At 48.0% G+C, this 16,425-nt stretch overlaps 1 protein-coding gene across 8 annotated transcripts in view; it reads left to right on the top strand.

Moving 5' to 3' along the window:
* The window catches only part of mast2 (microtubule associated serine/threonine kinase 2), a 334,787-nt gene that overhangs the window by 199,131 nt on the left and 119,231 nt on the right, over positions 1-16,425 (top strand). For all 8 annotated transcript variants that reach the window (XM_045687864.2, XM_045687863.2, XM_045687862.2 and 5 more), the window contains one exon: positions 8,765-8,796. In XM_045687864.2, the coding sequence (XP_045543820.1) occupies positions 8,765-8,796 (32 nt within the window). The remainder of the gene's footprint in view (positions 1-8,764; positions 8,797-16,425) is intronic.

The raw sequence follows: 16,425 nt of genomic DNA, 5'->3' as shown, positions 1-16,425 counted from the left end.
TTTTATCTAACGGGTGACATCCATAAGTCTAAATATTCCTGTTACATCGCACAACCTACAATGTTATTTCATAGTTCCGTAAAATTCTGGCAAATTAGTTCGCAACGAGCCAGATTCTGTATACCCTGATTCTGCGTGCAACGAACGCAAGAGAACTGGCACAATTTCACCTGGTTAATATTGCCTGCTAACCTGGATTTCTTTTAGCTAAATATGTAGGTTTAAAAATATATACTTCTGTGTATTGATTTTAAGAAAGGCATTAATGTTTATGGTTAGGTACACGTCGGAGCAAAGACGGTCCTTTTTCACGAATGCGCACCACATCGATTATATGCAAAGCAGGACAGGCTAGATAAACTAGTAATATCATCAACCATGTGTAGTTAACTAGTGATTATGATTGATTGATTGTTTTTTTATAAGATAAGTTTAATGCTAGCTAGCAACTTACCTTGGCAACGTAAAGCAGGTGGTTAGAGCGTTGGGCTAGTTAACGTAAGGTTGCATCCCCAAGCTGACAAGGTAAAACTGTCGTTCTGCCCCTGAACAAGGCAGTTAACCCACCGTTCTTAGGCCGTCATTGAAAATAAGAATGTGTTCTTAACTGACTTGCCTAGTTAAATAAAGGTAAAAAAGAATAAAAAAGACATTTTAAAAAATACAAATAATAATTTAAAAAATCGGCAAATCGGTGGCCAAAAATACCGATTACCGATTGTTATGAAAACTTGAAATCGGCCCTAATTAATCGGCCATTCCGATTAATCGGTCGACCTCTAGTATAAAGTAGTGCTGCTGTATAAAGTAGTGCTGCTGTGTAAAGTAGTGCTGCTGTGTAAAGTAATGCTGCTGTATAAAGTAATGCTGCTGTATAAAGTAATGCTGCTGTATAAAGTAGGGCTGCTGTGTAAAGTAGGGCTGCTGTGTAAAGTAGGGCTGCTGTATAAAGTAGGGCTGCTGTATAAAGTAGGGCTGCTGTATAAAGTAGGGCTGCTGTATAAAGTAGGGCTGCTGTATAAAGTAGGGCTGCTGTGTAAAGTAGTGCTGCTGTGTAAAGTAGTGCTGCTGTGTAAAGTAATGCTGCTGTATAAAGTAGGGCTGCTGTATAAACTAATGCTGCTGTATAAAGTAGGGCTGCTGTATAAACTAATGCTGCTGTATAAAGTAGGCCTGCTGTATAAAGTAATGCTGCTGTGTAAAGTAATGCTGCTGTATAAAGTAGTGCTGCTGTATAAAGTAGGCCTGCTGTATAAAGTAGACCTGCTGTATAAAGTAGGGCTGCTGTATAAAGTAATGCGGCTGTATAAAGTAGGGCTGCTGTATAAAGTAATGCTGCTGTGTAAAGTAATGCTGCTGTATAAAGTAGGCCTGCTGTATAAAGTAATGCTGCTGTATAAAGTAGGCCTGCTGTATAAAGTAGACCTGCTGTATAAAGTAGGGCTGCTGTGTAAAGTAATGCGGCTGTATAAAGTAGGGCTGGTGTATAAAGTAGTTCTGCTGTATAAATTAATTCTGCTGTATAAAGTAGGGCCGGTGTATAAAGTAGTGCTGGTGTTTAAAGTAGCGATGGTGTATAAAGTAGTGCTGCTGTATAAAGTAGTGCTGCTGTGTAAAGTACTGTTGGTGTATAAAGTAGTGCTGCTGTGTAAAGTAGTGCTGCTGTGTAAAGTAGTGCTGCTGTATAAAGTAGGGCTGGTGTATAAAGTAGCAATTGTGTATAAAGTAGTGCTGCTGTGTAAAGTACTGTTGGTGTATAAAGTAGCGCTGGTGTGTAAAGTAGTGCAGCTGTGTAAAGTAGTGCTGGTGTATAAAGTAGCAATTGTGTATAAAGTAGTGCTGGTGTATAAAGTAGTGCTGGTGTTTAAAGTAGTGCTGGTGTTTAAAGTAGTGCTGGTGTTTAAAGTAGAAATTGTGTATAAAGTAGGGCTGCTGTATAAATTAAGGCTTCTGTATAAAGTAGTGCTGCTGTGTAAAGTAGCGCTGGTGTATAAAGTAGTGATGGTGTATAAAGTAGTGATGGTGTATAAAGTAGGGCTGCTGTATAAAGTAGGGCTGCTGTATAAGTAGTGCTGGTGTGTAAAGTAGTGCTGGTGTTTAAAGCAGTGCTGGTGTATAAAGTAGCTCTGGTGTATAAAGTAGCTCTGGTGTATAATGTAGCGCTGCCGTGTAAATTAGCGCTGCCGTGTGAAGTATGGCTGCAGTGTAAAGTGAATAACAAAAGTTCTAAACCCTGGTAGTCTGTAAGAGGTTGTTAGTTTATCATGGTAATGTCTAAATGACAGGTACTGGCCCTCCACACTCTGTGTGTGTGTGTGTGTGTGTGTGTGTGTGTGTGTGTGTGTGTGTGTGCGTGTGTGCGTGTGTGCGTGTGTGCGTGCGTGCGTGCGTGCGTGCGTGCGTGCGTGCGTGCGTGCGCGCATACCTAGCTGTGTGTATGATGATATGCCAGGCAACTCCTGATGGATTATTTAACTCACTTTCCTCTGGTCCTCTGTACTGGCCCACTCAGCAGACCTGTCCTTCTGTCAGTATGTGTGTCTGTCAGTCAGTCACCATGGCCTCAGGGAGGTACCCTCTGCCCACATGTCTGTGCCCGCTCTCCAGCCACCCTGCTGGCACTGCCAGGCCTGTCACTCACCCCTCTCCTCACTGACAGAGCAGGCAGGGGGAACAGAGCCATGGCTGTCTGTTAGCTATTGACTAGTGGACACACTTCTACCATTGACAGAAGGTTGGGTTAGACACTTGATGAAGCCTTGGCCTACATCTGTCAATTCAATATATCTTTATCTGATCTGTCTAGTAGCATACTATACACAGGGTGGGAGTGTTGGGTTCCGTCATGCCATCTTTCACCTGGAAAGTTAATGTTATGTGAGCATTTAGCTCAGGGCAGGGCTGTATCTCTCTCTCATATCTGCCTACATCAGCAACCCGCCAAATGTCCTGGCTGAGTGTACTTGACCAGATTACCATGTGGTACAGCCCGCTCTCTCTCCTTTCTGTCTCTCTCTCCTGTTCTCTCTCATTTCCCTATCTCTCCTCTCTCTCTCTCCCGTTCTCTCTCATTTCTCTATCTCTCCTCTCTCTCTCTCTCCCGTTCTCTCTCATTTCCCTATCTCTCCTCTCTCTCTCCTGTTCTCATTTCCCTATCTCTCCTCTCTCTCTCTCTCTCTCTCTCTCTCTCCTGTTCTCTCTCATTTCCCTATCTCTCTCTCTCTCTCTCTCTCTCTCTCTCTCTCTCTCTCTCTCTCTCTCTCTCCTGTTCTCTCTCATTTCCCTATCTCTCTCTCTCTCTCTCTCTCCCGTTCTCTCTCCTTTCCCTATCTCTCTCTCTCTCTCTCTCTCTCTCTCTCTCTCTCTCTCTCCTGTTCTCTCTCATTTCCCTATCTCTCTCTCTCTCTCTCTCTCCCGTTCTCTCTCGTTTCCCTATCTCTCCTCTCTCTCTCCCGTTCTCTCTCATTTCCCTATCTCTCTCTCTCTCTCTCTCTCTCTCTCTCTCTCTCTCCCGTTCTCTCTCATTTCCCTATTTCTCCTCCCTCTCATTTCCCTATCTCTCCTCTCTCTCTCCCGTTCTCTCTCATTTCCCTATCTCTCTCTCTCTCTCTCTCTCTCTCTCTCTCTCCCGTTCTCTCTCATTTCCCTATCTCTCCTCTCTCTCTCCCGTTCTCTCTCATTTCCCTATTTCTCCTCTCTCTCATTTCCCTATCTCTCCTCTCTCTCTCCCGTTCTCTCTCATTTCCCTATTTCTCCTCTCTCTCATTTCCCTATCTCACCTCTCTCTCTCTCCCGTTCTTTCTCCTTTCCCTATCTCTCCTTTCTGTCTCTCTCTCCCGTTCTCTCTCATTTCCCTATCTCTCCTCTCTGTCTCTCCTCTCCTCTCTCTGTCATGATGGTTGGACCTAGAGGAATATTGATGCTTGTATACCATCGAGGAGATTGCTTTTGGCTTTTTGTGCTGTGGCTGCCATCCAAACTGTCACTCCATCTAATTTCATCATCACCCTGCCTTTGAGAGGTTACTTGGCCAGCTGGTATGTACGTGCGTGCGCTTGTGTGTGCGTGCACGCTTGTGCGTGTGTGTGCTTACACTTGTGTGCTTGCGTGTACGTGTGTGTGTGTACGCACGTGTGTGAGCGGAAAGTCTGTCAGACAGCACGAGAGCTGCTACTTCTCAAACAGCTCGTTCGTTGCTGCTGGAGTGAAACATGCTTTTCTAAGCCCAATCATTGCGTAACAATTCTAAATGGAATCGTGTATTTCTCAACTGCTAATTGAAGTGTGCTTCCCATTCGCCATCCAAGTACATATAGGCAACGGTAGGCAGGCTTCAGCAGGCAGTGTGCATTTTGAAAACAGACTTAATTGTTTGTTGCCCATTTCTGTCATGTTCTATAGTTTTTTTTAAATCCAATTTATTTAATTATCCAGTAGCCAAAGGCACAATCCTAGTCACATTAGTAAACCCTGCTAGTTGTTGCATCTTTAGATCTCACCTCTTTCTACATTTGTAACAGATATTTTAATCTCTGTCACATGAAATCCGTCACATGAAAACACTCGCATGTGCAGTGTGCTTTTGACAACACTGTTTTCCCGCTAATTGCATTATGGAATGAACATTCGCGCATAGCCTTCTGCCTTGTGCTTATAATGTGAAGGAGTTTATCAAGACTTTTAACTGAACGTTCTGATCTGTTACATCAGCCTTTACAGTTTGTGTTTGATGTGGCTAAGCCCTACTGGTTGTATTTCTTTCTCAAATAGAACGACAAGCTGAAGAATAGAATAGGTCAACTTTTCTGCTATGGGGCATAGCAGATTAACATTCTGTAGGCTAGTGATTTTACTGTTCATTACTGTTCATTACTTGCTATGCTATGGGGCATAGCAGATTAACATTCTGTAGGCTAGTGATTTTACTGTTCATTACTGTTCATTACTTGCTATGCTATGGGGCATAGCAGATTAACATTCTGTAGGCTAGTGATTTTACTGTTCATTACTGTTCATTACTTGCTATGCTATGGGGCATAGCAGATTAACATTCTGTAGGCTAGTGATTTTACTGTTCATTACTGTTCATTACTTGCTATGCTATGGGGCATAGCAGATTAACATTCTGTAGGCTAGTGATTTTACTGTTCATTACTGTTCATTACTTGCTATGCTATGGGGCATAGCAGATTAACATTCTGTAGGCTAGTGATTTTACTGTTCATTACTGTTCATTACTTGCTATGCTATGGGGCATAGCAGATTAACATTCTGTAGGCTAGTGATTTTACTGTTCATTACTGTTCATTACTTGCTATGCTATGGGGCATAGCAGATTAACATTCTGTAGGCTACTGATTTTACTGTTCATTACTTGTCTTGTTGGCTGTTATTCTAACATCTTCAAAGTGTGCGTTGGAATTCGGTAAAGAGACACATATGCATCCTTGAGTTGCATGTTCTGTTCAGATGATTTACCTGAATGTCATTTCTGTCATTCTGAGCAGCGTGGCTAGACGCCCTGATCAGGTGATGCACCCAATGCATATGGGTCTGGTAAATTGATCAAATATCATTAAAGGGCTGCCTGTCAAATGTCCGGCACTACATTTCCCTAACCCTGCTGTGTGCGCGGGCAGGAAGTCTTCAGTAGTGTGTTTCAGGGGTGTTGGGGAGGAGGTGAATATCCTCACTCAAAGATGGGGTGCAGCTGCAGCCACACACAGCGACAGAGATGCTGAGAGTCATCCTTTCACATTACACAGGGTAATGTGTGGGTGGCTGGTTGGCAGAACGTACCTCCTCTCTCTTCTCCCTTACCTCTCTCCCCTCCCACCCTTCCTCTCTCTTCTCCCTTTCCTCTCTCCCCTCCCACCCTTCCTCTCTCTTCTCCCTTTCCTCTCTCCCCTCCCACTCTTTCTCTCTCTTCTCCCTTTCCTCTCTCCCCTCCCACTCTTTCTCTCTCTTCTCCCTTTCCTCTCTCCCCTCCCACTCTTTCTCTCTCTTCTCCCTTTCCTCTCTCCCCTCCCACCCTTCCTCTCTCTTCTCCCTTTCCTCTCATCCGTCCCTTCCTCTCTCTTCTCCGTTTCCTCTCTCCCCTCCCTTCCTCCCTTTCCTCTCTCCCTCCCTTCCTCCATCTTCTCCCTTTCCTCTCTCCCTCCCTTCCCCTCTCTTCTCCCTTTCCTCTTGTCCCTCCCTTCCTCTCTCCCCTTCCTTCCTCTCTTCTCCCCTTCCTCTCTCGTCCATTCCCCCCCCCCCCCCCCCCCCTCACTCTCGCTTCAGCCCCTGAACCCTCATAACATCTACCCCTGTTTGTGTTTCTAATAAAGCTGTATTATTGATAGTATCCTGTCTTGTGTCACTGTGTTGCCTGGCCTTACTCCACCATCCCCCCTCCTCCTCCTCCATGGAGTTAGTGGGTCTGGTCCTGCTCACTCCAGTCCCCTGATAAGATCTATACATCAGCCGGTCTGCTGAGCTCTCTAGCTGAGCTCTGAACAGGCTAATTGAGTTGAGGCCTCTTGGCCCTCAGAGAGAGGGGAATAGAGTGAATGTGTTACCGGGCTCTGCAGCACACAGACACGCTGTCAATGACATTAGTCCTGTTCTGTTCTCCAATGGAATCAGCCTGTTTACTCCTGAGGGCTATGTTGTTATTGTTGTTGTTGTTCATTTAGAGACTCTAGGAAACGCAGAGTTCCGCTGACTCAGAAGCCCCGACTTACTCACACTCCACACTGCGGAGCATAGACACACGCAGGCAGGCAGGGAGGCAGGCAGGGAGGCAGGCAGGCAGGGAGACAGGCAGGGAGGCAGGCAGGGAGGCAGGGAGACAGGGAGGCAGGCAGGGAGGGAGGGAGGCAGGCAGGGAGACAGGCAGGGAGGCAGGCAGGGAGGCAGGCAGGGAGGCAGGGAGACAGGGAGGGAGGCAGGCAGGGAGACAGGGAGGCAGGCAGGGAGGCAGGGAGACAGGGAGGGAGGCAGGCAGGGAGACAGGGAGGCAGGCAGGGAGACAGGGAGGGAGGCAGGCAGGGAGACAGGGAGGCAGGCAGGGAGACAGGGAGGGTGGCAGGGAGACAGGCAGGGAGGGAGACAGGCAGGGAGGGAGGCAGGCAGGGAGGGAGGCAGGGAGACAGGCAGGCAGGGAGACAGGCAGGGAGGGAGGGAGGCAGGGAGACAGGCAGGCAGGGAGACAGGCAGGCAGGGAGACAGGCAGGGAGGGAGACAGGCAGGGAGGGAGACAGGGAGGGAGACAGGGAGACAGGCAGGGAGGGAGGCAGGGAGGGAGACAGGCAGGGAGGGAGGCAGGGAGGGAGACAGGGAGACAGGGAGGGTGGCAGGGAGACAGGCAGGCAGGGAGACAGGCAGGGAGGGAGACAGGGAGGGAGACAGGGAGGGAGACAGGGAGACAGGCAGGGAGGGAGGCAGGGAGGGAGACAGGCAGGGAGGGAGGCAGGGAGGGAGACAGGGAGACAGGGAGGGAGGCAGGGAGACAGGCAGGCAGGGAGACAGGCAGGGAGACAGGCAGGCAGGGAGGGAGGCAGGGAGGGAGACAGGGAGACAGGCAGGCAGGGAGACAGGCAGGCAGGGAGGGAGGCAGAACCTGCTACTATTGCGTCAGAACTTTCTACTATATAGCTACAGAACCTGCTGTTGTAGCGACAGAACCTGCTACTATTGCGACAGAACCAGCTGTTGTAGCTACAGAACCAGCTGTTGTAGCTACAGAACCTGCTGTTGTAGCTACAGAACCTGCTGTTGTAGCTACAGAACCAGCTGTTGTAGCTACAGAATCAGCTGTTGTTGCGACAGAACCTGCTGTTGTTGCGACAGAACCTGCTGTTGTTGCGACAGAACCTGCTACTATTGCGACAGAACCAGCTACTATATACAGAACCTGCTGTTGTTGCGACAGAACCTGCTGCTATTGCGACAGAACCAGCTACTATATACAGAACCTGCTGTTGTTGCGACAGAACCTGCTGCTATTGCGACAGAAACAGCTACTATATACAGAACCTGCTGTTGTAGCTACAGAACCTGCTGTTGTTGCGACAGAACCTGCTACTATTTCGACAGAACCTGCTACAATTGCGACAGAACCAGCTACTATATACGGAACCTGCTGTTGTAGCTACAGAACCTGCTACTATTGCGACAGAACTTTCTACTATATGGCTACACAACCTGCTGTTGTAGCGACAGAACCAGCTGTTGTAGCGACAGAACCTGCTGTTGTTGCGACAGAACCTGCTGTTGTTGCGACAGAACCTGCTGTTGTAGCTACAGAACCTTGTCCTCTCAAAGGAGAGCGGTTTCTCTGGCTTGGCCCTTGCTATGGCTACTCCTCTGCCACCTAGTGGATGTGTTTGAAAACTGAAGGTCAAGGAATCTCATTATGATGGAAATAACCTACTTCTAGATTGTGTATTTACACTGAACAAGCTGTGAATACCTGTCATTGACCATTAAAACATAAACCATTGATCATCATGATGTGCTCTGTGTACACCCCCTGTAAACAATACATGACTATTTGCTTTTCTACTCAACCAATTCAGATGGTATCACAGTGCCACCTAGTGTAATTCTCAGGGTATTAATGACACATGCTTTTCCTCTTGATGTCAAGCAGAAATGTCTATTAAAGCGGAATACATTTTATTTACATCCCAAATAGCAAATCAATTTAACATTGTATTCATCCATGTTTCTGATGACAACCACACTGACATATCTTTCTCTCTCTCTCCCTCTCTTGCAGAAGGAGCTCAGTCTTCCAAGGAGGGCCAGTTTGTGAGTACTTGTCACCATTCTATCTCTATTCTTGATTCACTTCTTCAGACTCCCTGAGTGCAGAGGCATCTTTCTCACTGCCTGTCTCTAAACAGGAAAGCCTCTTTGGAGAACTGCACTGAACCGGGCGCAGCCAGAGCTAGTGTACTGTAGCAGCCAGGTATAGTGTACTGTAGCAGCCAGGTCTAGTGTACTGTAGCAGCCAGGTCTAGTGTACTGTAGCAGCCAGGTATAGTGTACTGTAGCAGCCAGGTCTAGTGTACTGTAGCAGCCAGGTATAGTGTACTGTAGCAGCCAGGTCTAGTGTACTGTAGCAGCCAGGTCTAGTGTACTGTAGCAGCCAGGTCTAGTGTACTGTAGCAGCCAGGTATAGTGTACTGTAGCAGCCAGGTCTAGTGTACTGTAGCAGCCAGGTCTAGTGTACTGTAGCAGCCAGGTCTAGTGTACTGTAGCAGCCAGGTATAGTGTACTGTAGCAGCCAGGTCTAGTGTACTGTAGCAGCCAGGTATAGTGTACTGTAGCAGTCAGGTCTAGTGTACTGTAGCAGCCAGGTCTAGTGTACTGTAGCAGCCAGGTATAGTGTACTGTAGCAGCCAGGTCTAGTGTACTGTAGCAGCCAGGTCTAGTGTACTGTAGCAGCCAGGTCTAGTGTACTGTAGCAGCCAGGTCTAGTGTACTGTAGCAGCCAGGTCTAGTGTACTGTAGCAGCCAGGTCTAGTGTACTGTAGCAGCCAGGTATAGTGTACTGTAGCAGCCAGGTCTAGTGTACTGTAGCAGCCAGGTCTAGTGTACTGTAGCAGCCAGGTATATTGTACTGTAACAGCCAGGTATAGTGTACTGTAGCAGCCAGGTATAGTGTACTGTAGCAGCCAGGTCTAGTGTACTGTAGCAGCCAGGTATAGTGTACTGTAGCAGCCAGGTCTAGTGTACTGTAGCAGCCAGATCTAGTGTACTGTAGCAGCCAGGTCTAGTGTACTGTAGCAGTCAGGTATAGTGTACTGTAGCAGCCAGGTCTAGTGTACTGTAGCAGCCAGATATAGTGTACTGTAGCAGCCAGGTCTAGTGTACTGTAGCAGCCAGGTCTAGTGTACTGTAGCAGCCAGGTATAGTGTACTGTAGCAGCCAGGTATAGTGTACTGTAGCAGCCAGGTCTAGTGTACTGTAGCAGCCAGGTCTAGTGTACTGTAGCAGCCAGGTCTAGTGTACTGTAGCAGCCAGGTCTAGTGTACTGTAGCAGCCAGGTATAGTGTACTGTAGCAGCCAGGTATAGTGTACTGTAGCAGCCAGGTCTAGTGTACTGTAGCAGCCAGATATAGTGTACTGTAGCAGCCAGGTATAGTGTACTGTAGCAGCCAGGTATAGTGTACTGTAGCAGCCAGATATAGTGTACTGTAGCAGTCAGGTATAGTGTACTGTAGCAGCCAGGTATAGTGTACTGTAGCAGCCAGGTATAGTGTACTGTAGCAGCCAGGTCTAGTGTACTGTAGCAGCCAGGTCTAGTGTACTGTAGCAGCCAGGTCTAGTGTACTGTAGCAGCCAGGTATAGTGTACTGTAGCAGCCAGATCTAGTGTACTGTAGCAGCCAGATATAGTGTACTGTAGCAGCCAGGTCTAGTGTACTGTAGCAGCCAGGTCTAGTGTACTGTAGCAGCCAGGTCTAGTGTACTGTAGCAGCCAGGTCTAGTGTACTGTAGCAGCCAGATCTAGTGTACTGTAGCAGCCAGGTCTAGTGTACTGTAGCAGTCAGGTATAGTGTACTGTAGCAGCCAGGTCTAGTGTACTGTAGCAGCCAGGTATAGTGTACTGTAGCAGCCAGGTATAGTGTACTGTAGCAGCCAGGTATAGTGTACTGTAGCAGCCAGGTCTAGTGTACTGTAGCAGCTAGGTCTAGTGTACTGTAGCAGCCAGATCTAGTGTACTGTAGCAGCCAGGTATAGTGTACTGTAGCAGCCAGGTCTAGTGTACTGTAGCAGCCAGGTATAGTGTACTGTAGCAGCCAGGTCTAGTGTACTGTAGCAGCCAAGTATAGTGTACTGTAGCAGCCAGGTCTAGTGTACTGTAGCAGCCAGATCTAGTGTACTGTAGCAGCCAGGTATAGTGTACTGTAGCAGCCAGATCTAGTGTACTGTAGCAGCCAGGTCTAGTGTACTGTAGCAGCCAGGTCTAGTGTACTGTAGCAGCCAGATCTAGTGTACTGTAGCAGCCAGGTATAGTGTACTGTAGCAGCCAGATCTAGTGTACTGTAGCAGCCAGGTCTAGTGTACTGTAGCAGCCAGGTCTAGTGTACTGTAGCAGCCAGGTCTAGTGTACTGTAGCAGCCAGGTATAGTGTACTGTAGCAGTCAGGTCTAGTGTACTGTAGCAGCCAGGTCTAGTGTACTGTAGCAGCCAGGTATAGTGTACTGTAGCAGCCAGGTCTAGTGTACTGTAGCAGCCAGGTCTAGTGTACTGTAGCAGCCAGGTCTAGTGTACTGTAGCAGCCAGGTCTAGTGTACTGTAGCAGCCAGGTCTAGTGTACTGTAGCAGCCAGGTCTAGTGTACTGTAGCAGCCAGGTATAGTGTACTGTAGCAGCCAGGTCTAGTGTACTGTAGCAGCCAGGTCTAGTGTACTGTAGCAGCCAGGTATATTGTACTGTAACAGCCAGGTATAGTGTACTGTAGCAGCCAGGTATAGTGTACTGTAGCAGCCAGGTATAGTGTACTGTAGCAGCCAGGTCTAGTGTACTGTAGCAGCCAGGTATAGTGTACTGTAGCAGCCAGGTCTAGTGTACTGTAGCAGCCAGATCTAGTGTACTGTAGCAGCCAGGTCTAGTGTACTGTAGCAGTCAGGTATAGTGTACTGTAGCAGCCAGGTCTAGTGTACTGTAGCAGCCAGATATAGTGTACTGTAGCAGCCAGGTCTAGTGTACTGTAGCAGCCAGGTCTAGTGTACTGTAGCAGCCAGGTATAGTGTACTGTAGCAGCCAGGTATAGTGTACTGTAGCAGCCAGGTCTAGTGTACTGTAGCAGCCAGGTCTAGTGTACTGTAGCAGCCAGGTCTAGTGTACTGTAGCAGCCAGGTCTAGTGTACTGTAGCAGCCAGGTATAGTGTACTGTAGCAGCCAGGTATAGTGTACTGTAGCAGCCAGGTCTAGTGTACTGTAGCAGCCAGATATAGTGTACTGTAGCAGCCAGGTATAGTGTACTGTAGCAGCCAGGTATAGTGTACTGTAGCAGCCAGATATAGTGTACTGTAGCAGTCAGGTATAGTGTACTGTAGCAGCCAGGTATAGTGTACTGTAGCAGCCAGGTATAGTGTACTGTAGCAGCCAGGTCTAGTGTACTGTAGCAGCCAGGTCTAGTGTACTGTAGCAGCCAGGTCTAGTGTACTGTAGCAGCCAGGTCTAGTGTACTGTAGCAGCCAGGTATAGTGTACTGTAGCAGCCAGATATAGTGTACTGTAGCAGCCAGATATAGTGTACTGTAGCAGCCAGGTCTAGTGTACTGTAGCAGCCAGGTCTAGTGTACTGTAGCAGCCAGGTCTAGTGTACTGTAGCAGCCAGGTCTAGTGTACTGTAGCAGCCAGATCTAGTGTACTGTAGCAGCCAGGTCTAGTGTACTGTAGCAGTCAGGTATAGTGTACTGTAGCAGCCAGGTCTAGTGTACTGTAGCAGCCAGGTATAGTGTACTGTAGCAGCCAGGTATAGTGTACTGTAGCAGCCAGGTATAGTGTACTGTAGCAGCCAGGTCTAGTGTACTGTAGCAGCTAGGTCTAGTGTACTGTAGCAGCCAGATCTAGTGTACTGTAGCAGCCAGGTATAGTGTACTGTAGCAGCCAGGTCTAGTGTACTGTAGCAGCCAGGTATAGTGTACTGTAGCAGCCAGGTCTAGTGTACTGTAGCAGCCAGGTATAGTGTACTGTAGCAGCCAGGTCTAGTGTACTGTAGCAGCCAGATCTAGTGTACTGTAGCAGCCAGGTATAGTGTACTGTAGCAGCCAGATCTAGTGTACTGTAGCAGCCAGGTCTAGTGTACTGTAGCAGCCAGGTCTAGTGTACTGTAGCAGCCAGATCTAGTGTACTGTAGCAGCCAGGTATAGTGTACTGTAGCAGCCAGATCTAGTGTACTGTAGCAGCCAGGTCTAGTGTACTGTAGCAGCCAGGTCTAGTGTACTGTAGCAGCCAGGTCTAGTGTACTGTAGCAGCCAGGTATAGTGTACTGTAGCAGCCAGGTCTAGTGTACTGTAGCAGCCAGATCTAGTGTACTGTAGCAGCCAGATCTAGTGTACTGTAGCAGCCAGGTCTAGTGTACTGTAGCAGCCAGGTCTAGTGTACTGTAGCAGCCAGATCTAGTGTACTGTAGCAGCCAGGTCTAGTGTACTGTAGCAGCCAGGTCTAGTGTACTGTAGCAGCCAGGTATAGTGTACTGTAGCAGCCAGGTATAGTGTACTGTAGCAGCCAGGTCTAGTGTACTGTAGCAGCCAGGTCTAGTGTACTGTAGCAGCCAGGTCTAGTGTACTGTAGCAGCCAGGTCTAGTGTACTGTAGCAGCCAGATCTAGTGTACTGTAGCAGCCAGGTATAGTGTACTGTAGCAGCCAGATCTAGTGTACTGTAGCAGCCAGGTCTAGTGTACTGTAGCAGCCAGGTCTAGTGTACTGTAGCAGCCAGGTCTAGTGTACTGTAGCAGCCAGGTATAGTGTACTGTAGCAGCCAGGTCTAGTGTACTGTAGCAGCCAGATCTAGTGTACTGTAGCAGCCAGATCTAGTGTACTGTAGCAGCCAGGTCTAGTGTACTGTAGCAGCCAGGTCTAGTGTACTGTAGCAGCCAGATCTAGTGTACTGTAGCAGCCAGGTCTAGTGTACTGTAGCAGCCAGGTCTAGTGTACTGTAGCAGCCAGGTATAGTGTACTGTAGCAGCCAGGTATAGTGTACTGTAGCAGCCAGGTCTAGTGTACTGTAGCAGCCAGGTCTAGTGTACTGTAGCAGCCAGGTATAGTGTACTGTAGCAGCCAGAGCTAGTGTACTGTAGCAGCCAGGTATAGTGTACTGTAGCAGCCAGGTATAGTGTACTGTAGCAGCCAGGTCTAGTGTACTGTAGCAGCCAGGTCTAGTGTACTGTAGCAGCCAGGTCTAGTGTACTGTAGCAGCCAGGTCTAGTGTACTGTAGCAGCCAGGTCTAGTGTACTGTAGCAGCCAGGTCTAGTGTACTGTAGCAGCCAGGTCTAGTGTACTGTAGCAGCCAGGTCTAGTGTACTGTAGCAGCCAGATCTAGTGTACTGTAGCAGCCAGATCTAGTGTACTGTAGCAGCCAGGTATAGTGTACTGTAGCAGCCAGGTCTAGTGTACTGTAGCAGCCAGGTCTAGTGTACTGTAGCAGCCAGGTCTAGTGTACTGTAGCAGCCAGATCTAGTGTACTGTAGCAGCCAGGTCTAGTGTACTGTAGCAGCCAGGTATAGTGTACTGTAGCAGCCAGGTCTAGTGTACTGTAGCAGCCAGGTCTAGTGTACTGTAGCAGCCAGATCTAGTGTACTGTAGCAGCCAGGTATAGTGTACTGTAGCAGCCAGGTCTAGTGTACTGTAGCAGCCAGGTCTAGTGTACTGTAGCAGCCAGGTCTAGTGTACTGTAGCAGCCAGGTCTAGTGTACTGTAGCAGCCAGGTATAGTGTACTGTAGCAGCCAGGTATAGTGTACTGTAGCAGCCAGGTATAGTGTACTGTAGCAGCCAGGTCTAGTGTACTGTAGCAGCCAGGTCTAGTGTACTGTAGCAGTCAGGTATAGTGTACTGTAGCAGCCAGGTCTAGTGTACTGTAGCAGCCAGGTATAGTGTACTGTAGCAGTCAGGTATAGTGTACTGTAGCAGTCAGGTATAGTGTACTGTAGCAGCCAGGTATAGTGTACTGTAGCAGCCAGGTCTAGTGTACTGTAGCAGCCAGGTCTAGTGTACTGTAGCAGCCAGGTCTAGTGTACTGTAGCAGCCAGGTATAGTGTACTGTAGCAGCCAGGTATAGTGTACTGTAGCAGCCTTCAAGGACCCCATTGTGTGTACTGTGTGCTGTATAACACAGCCTTGAAGACCGGTGGAAAGAGGAACATGAAGTTAGAGAAAGTTGATGAGGGTTTTACTCTGCTGATGAGGACTTGAGGGACCTGGGCATGGTCTGTGAGCACATCCATCCAAACATAGGATTGTGTAACGGCTACACAGAAACTGTCACTACCATTGGTGGGGCTCTCTAGATCTCTGTTACTAACACGAGATAGAGAGGGGTCTGCTTTAAAAATGATGAGGGGTGGGTGAGAGAGGGGTGGGTGGGAGAGGGGGGGTGAGAGAGGGAGAAAGGGGGGTGAGAGAGGGAGATGGGGTGAGAGAGAGAGGACGATGAGAGAGAGAGAGCGAGAGGGGGGTGAGATGGAGAGAGGGGGGTGAGAGAGAGAGAGAGAGAGAGGGGAGATGAGATTGAGAGAGGGGGGGTGAGGGAGAGGTGGTGAGCGATAGATAGAGGGGGGATGAGAGGGGGGGGGATGAGAGAGAGAAAGGGGCGTGAGAGAGAGATGTGGGATGAGAGAGAGAGGGGGGTGAGTGGGTGAGAGAGAGGAAAGGGACTGCTATAGCCAGTCAGATCTCCACTGGGCCCAACAACAGGGATCATCAACTAGATTCAGCCGAGGGCAGACATGGAACAGACCATTTCTCCTCAGTTTTCAGCAAACGTCATATGCTATAGCATGCTATGGAGTGTTGATACCAAAGAGATACCGAATATAGGCTGCACAAGACATTGTGATTGATACTTCTACGTGATGACTTTCCATTAAGACCGTAGAGTAGTGATGTGACAAATGGAATTTTAACGTTTAAACTGCCATTTAATTTTTCGGTTTCCATTAAAGCGATAAAGGTACATAAAAATGACTTGTGAATTCACAATGCAGCTGCACTTCCTTCTCATTTAACTTCTCAAAGTATTATCATACAGGACTGCTGTCGCTTGCCTTTCTCTGCCATTTTTCCACCTGTTATTAACGATGATGACGTAGTGGTGGAGAGTCGACTCCAAAATAATTGATTCCTCGACTCCTTGCACGTCGACTCTCATTTCAGTGTCAAGATTTTACTCCCGACTCCTAAGGTTCAGTATTTCTGGAACGGAGGATTTGCCGTACTTCCAAGAACACAAACACTTCCATCTTTCATAGCGAGCTAGCGAGGAATGGAGAGGGAGGGGCACAGTATAGGCAGGTCGGCCACCAGGCAGACAGATTCAGAACAGTTCACTAGGCCTATCTATCAGCAATCAAAAGCTTTATCTCCTCATTTCTTGGCTTGCAATGTTTTGCAACTTCAGTAATGCAGGGCCTATCATCAATGAATAGGCTAGGATATTGAGATGAGCGAGACACTTCACTCTCACATAGTCACCCACAGTAATAACTGCGCATGTGCACGGGTTTGCTTCACACTGTTACAGCGTGTTAGCCAGGGCACCAAAACAGCGGAGAAGTTGAGCTTCGCGCTTCAACGCTCTTAGTTGTTGTGGAAATTGACCCACTTTCTCCATCTACGTGAAATAACACCGCCTTTTTTGGTTAGGTATTATTTTAATTATTATATTTTTGCCCCCTTTTTCTCCCCAATTTCGATGGCCTATTTA

The sequence above is a fragment of the Salmo salar genome, chromosome 10 (genome assembly GCF_965601325.2).
Source record: "Salmo salar chromosome 10, fSalSal1, whole genome shotgun sequence".
NCBI lineage: Eukaryota > Metazoa > Chordata > Actinopteri > Salmoniformes > Salmonidae > Salmo > Salmo salar.
Note: the sequence above shows the minus strand (reverse complement) of the source record. Positions and strands in the feature narration are given on the sequence as shown.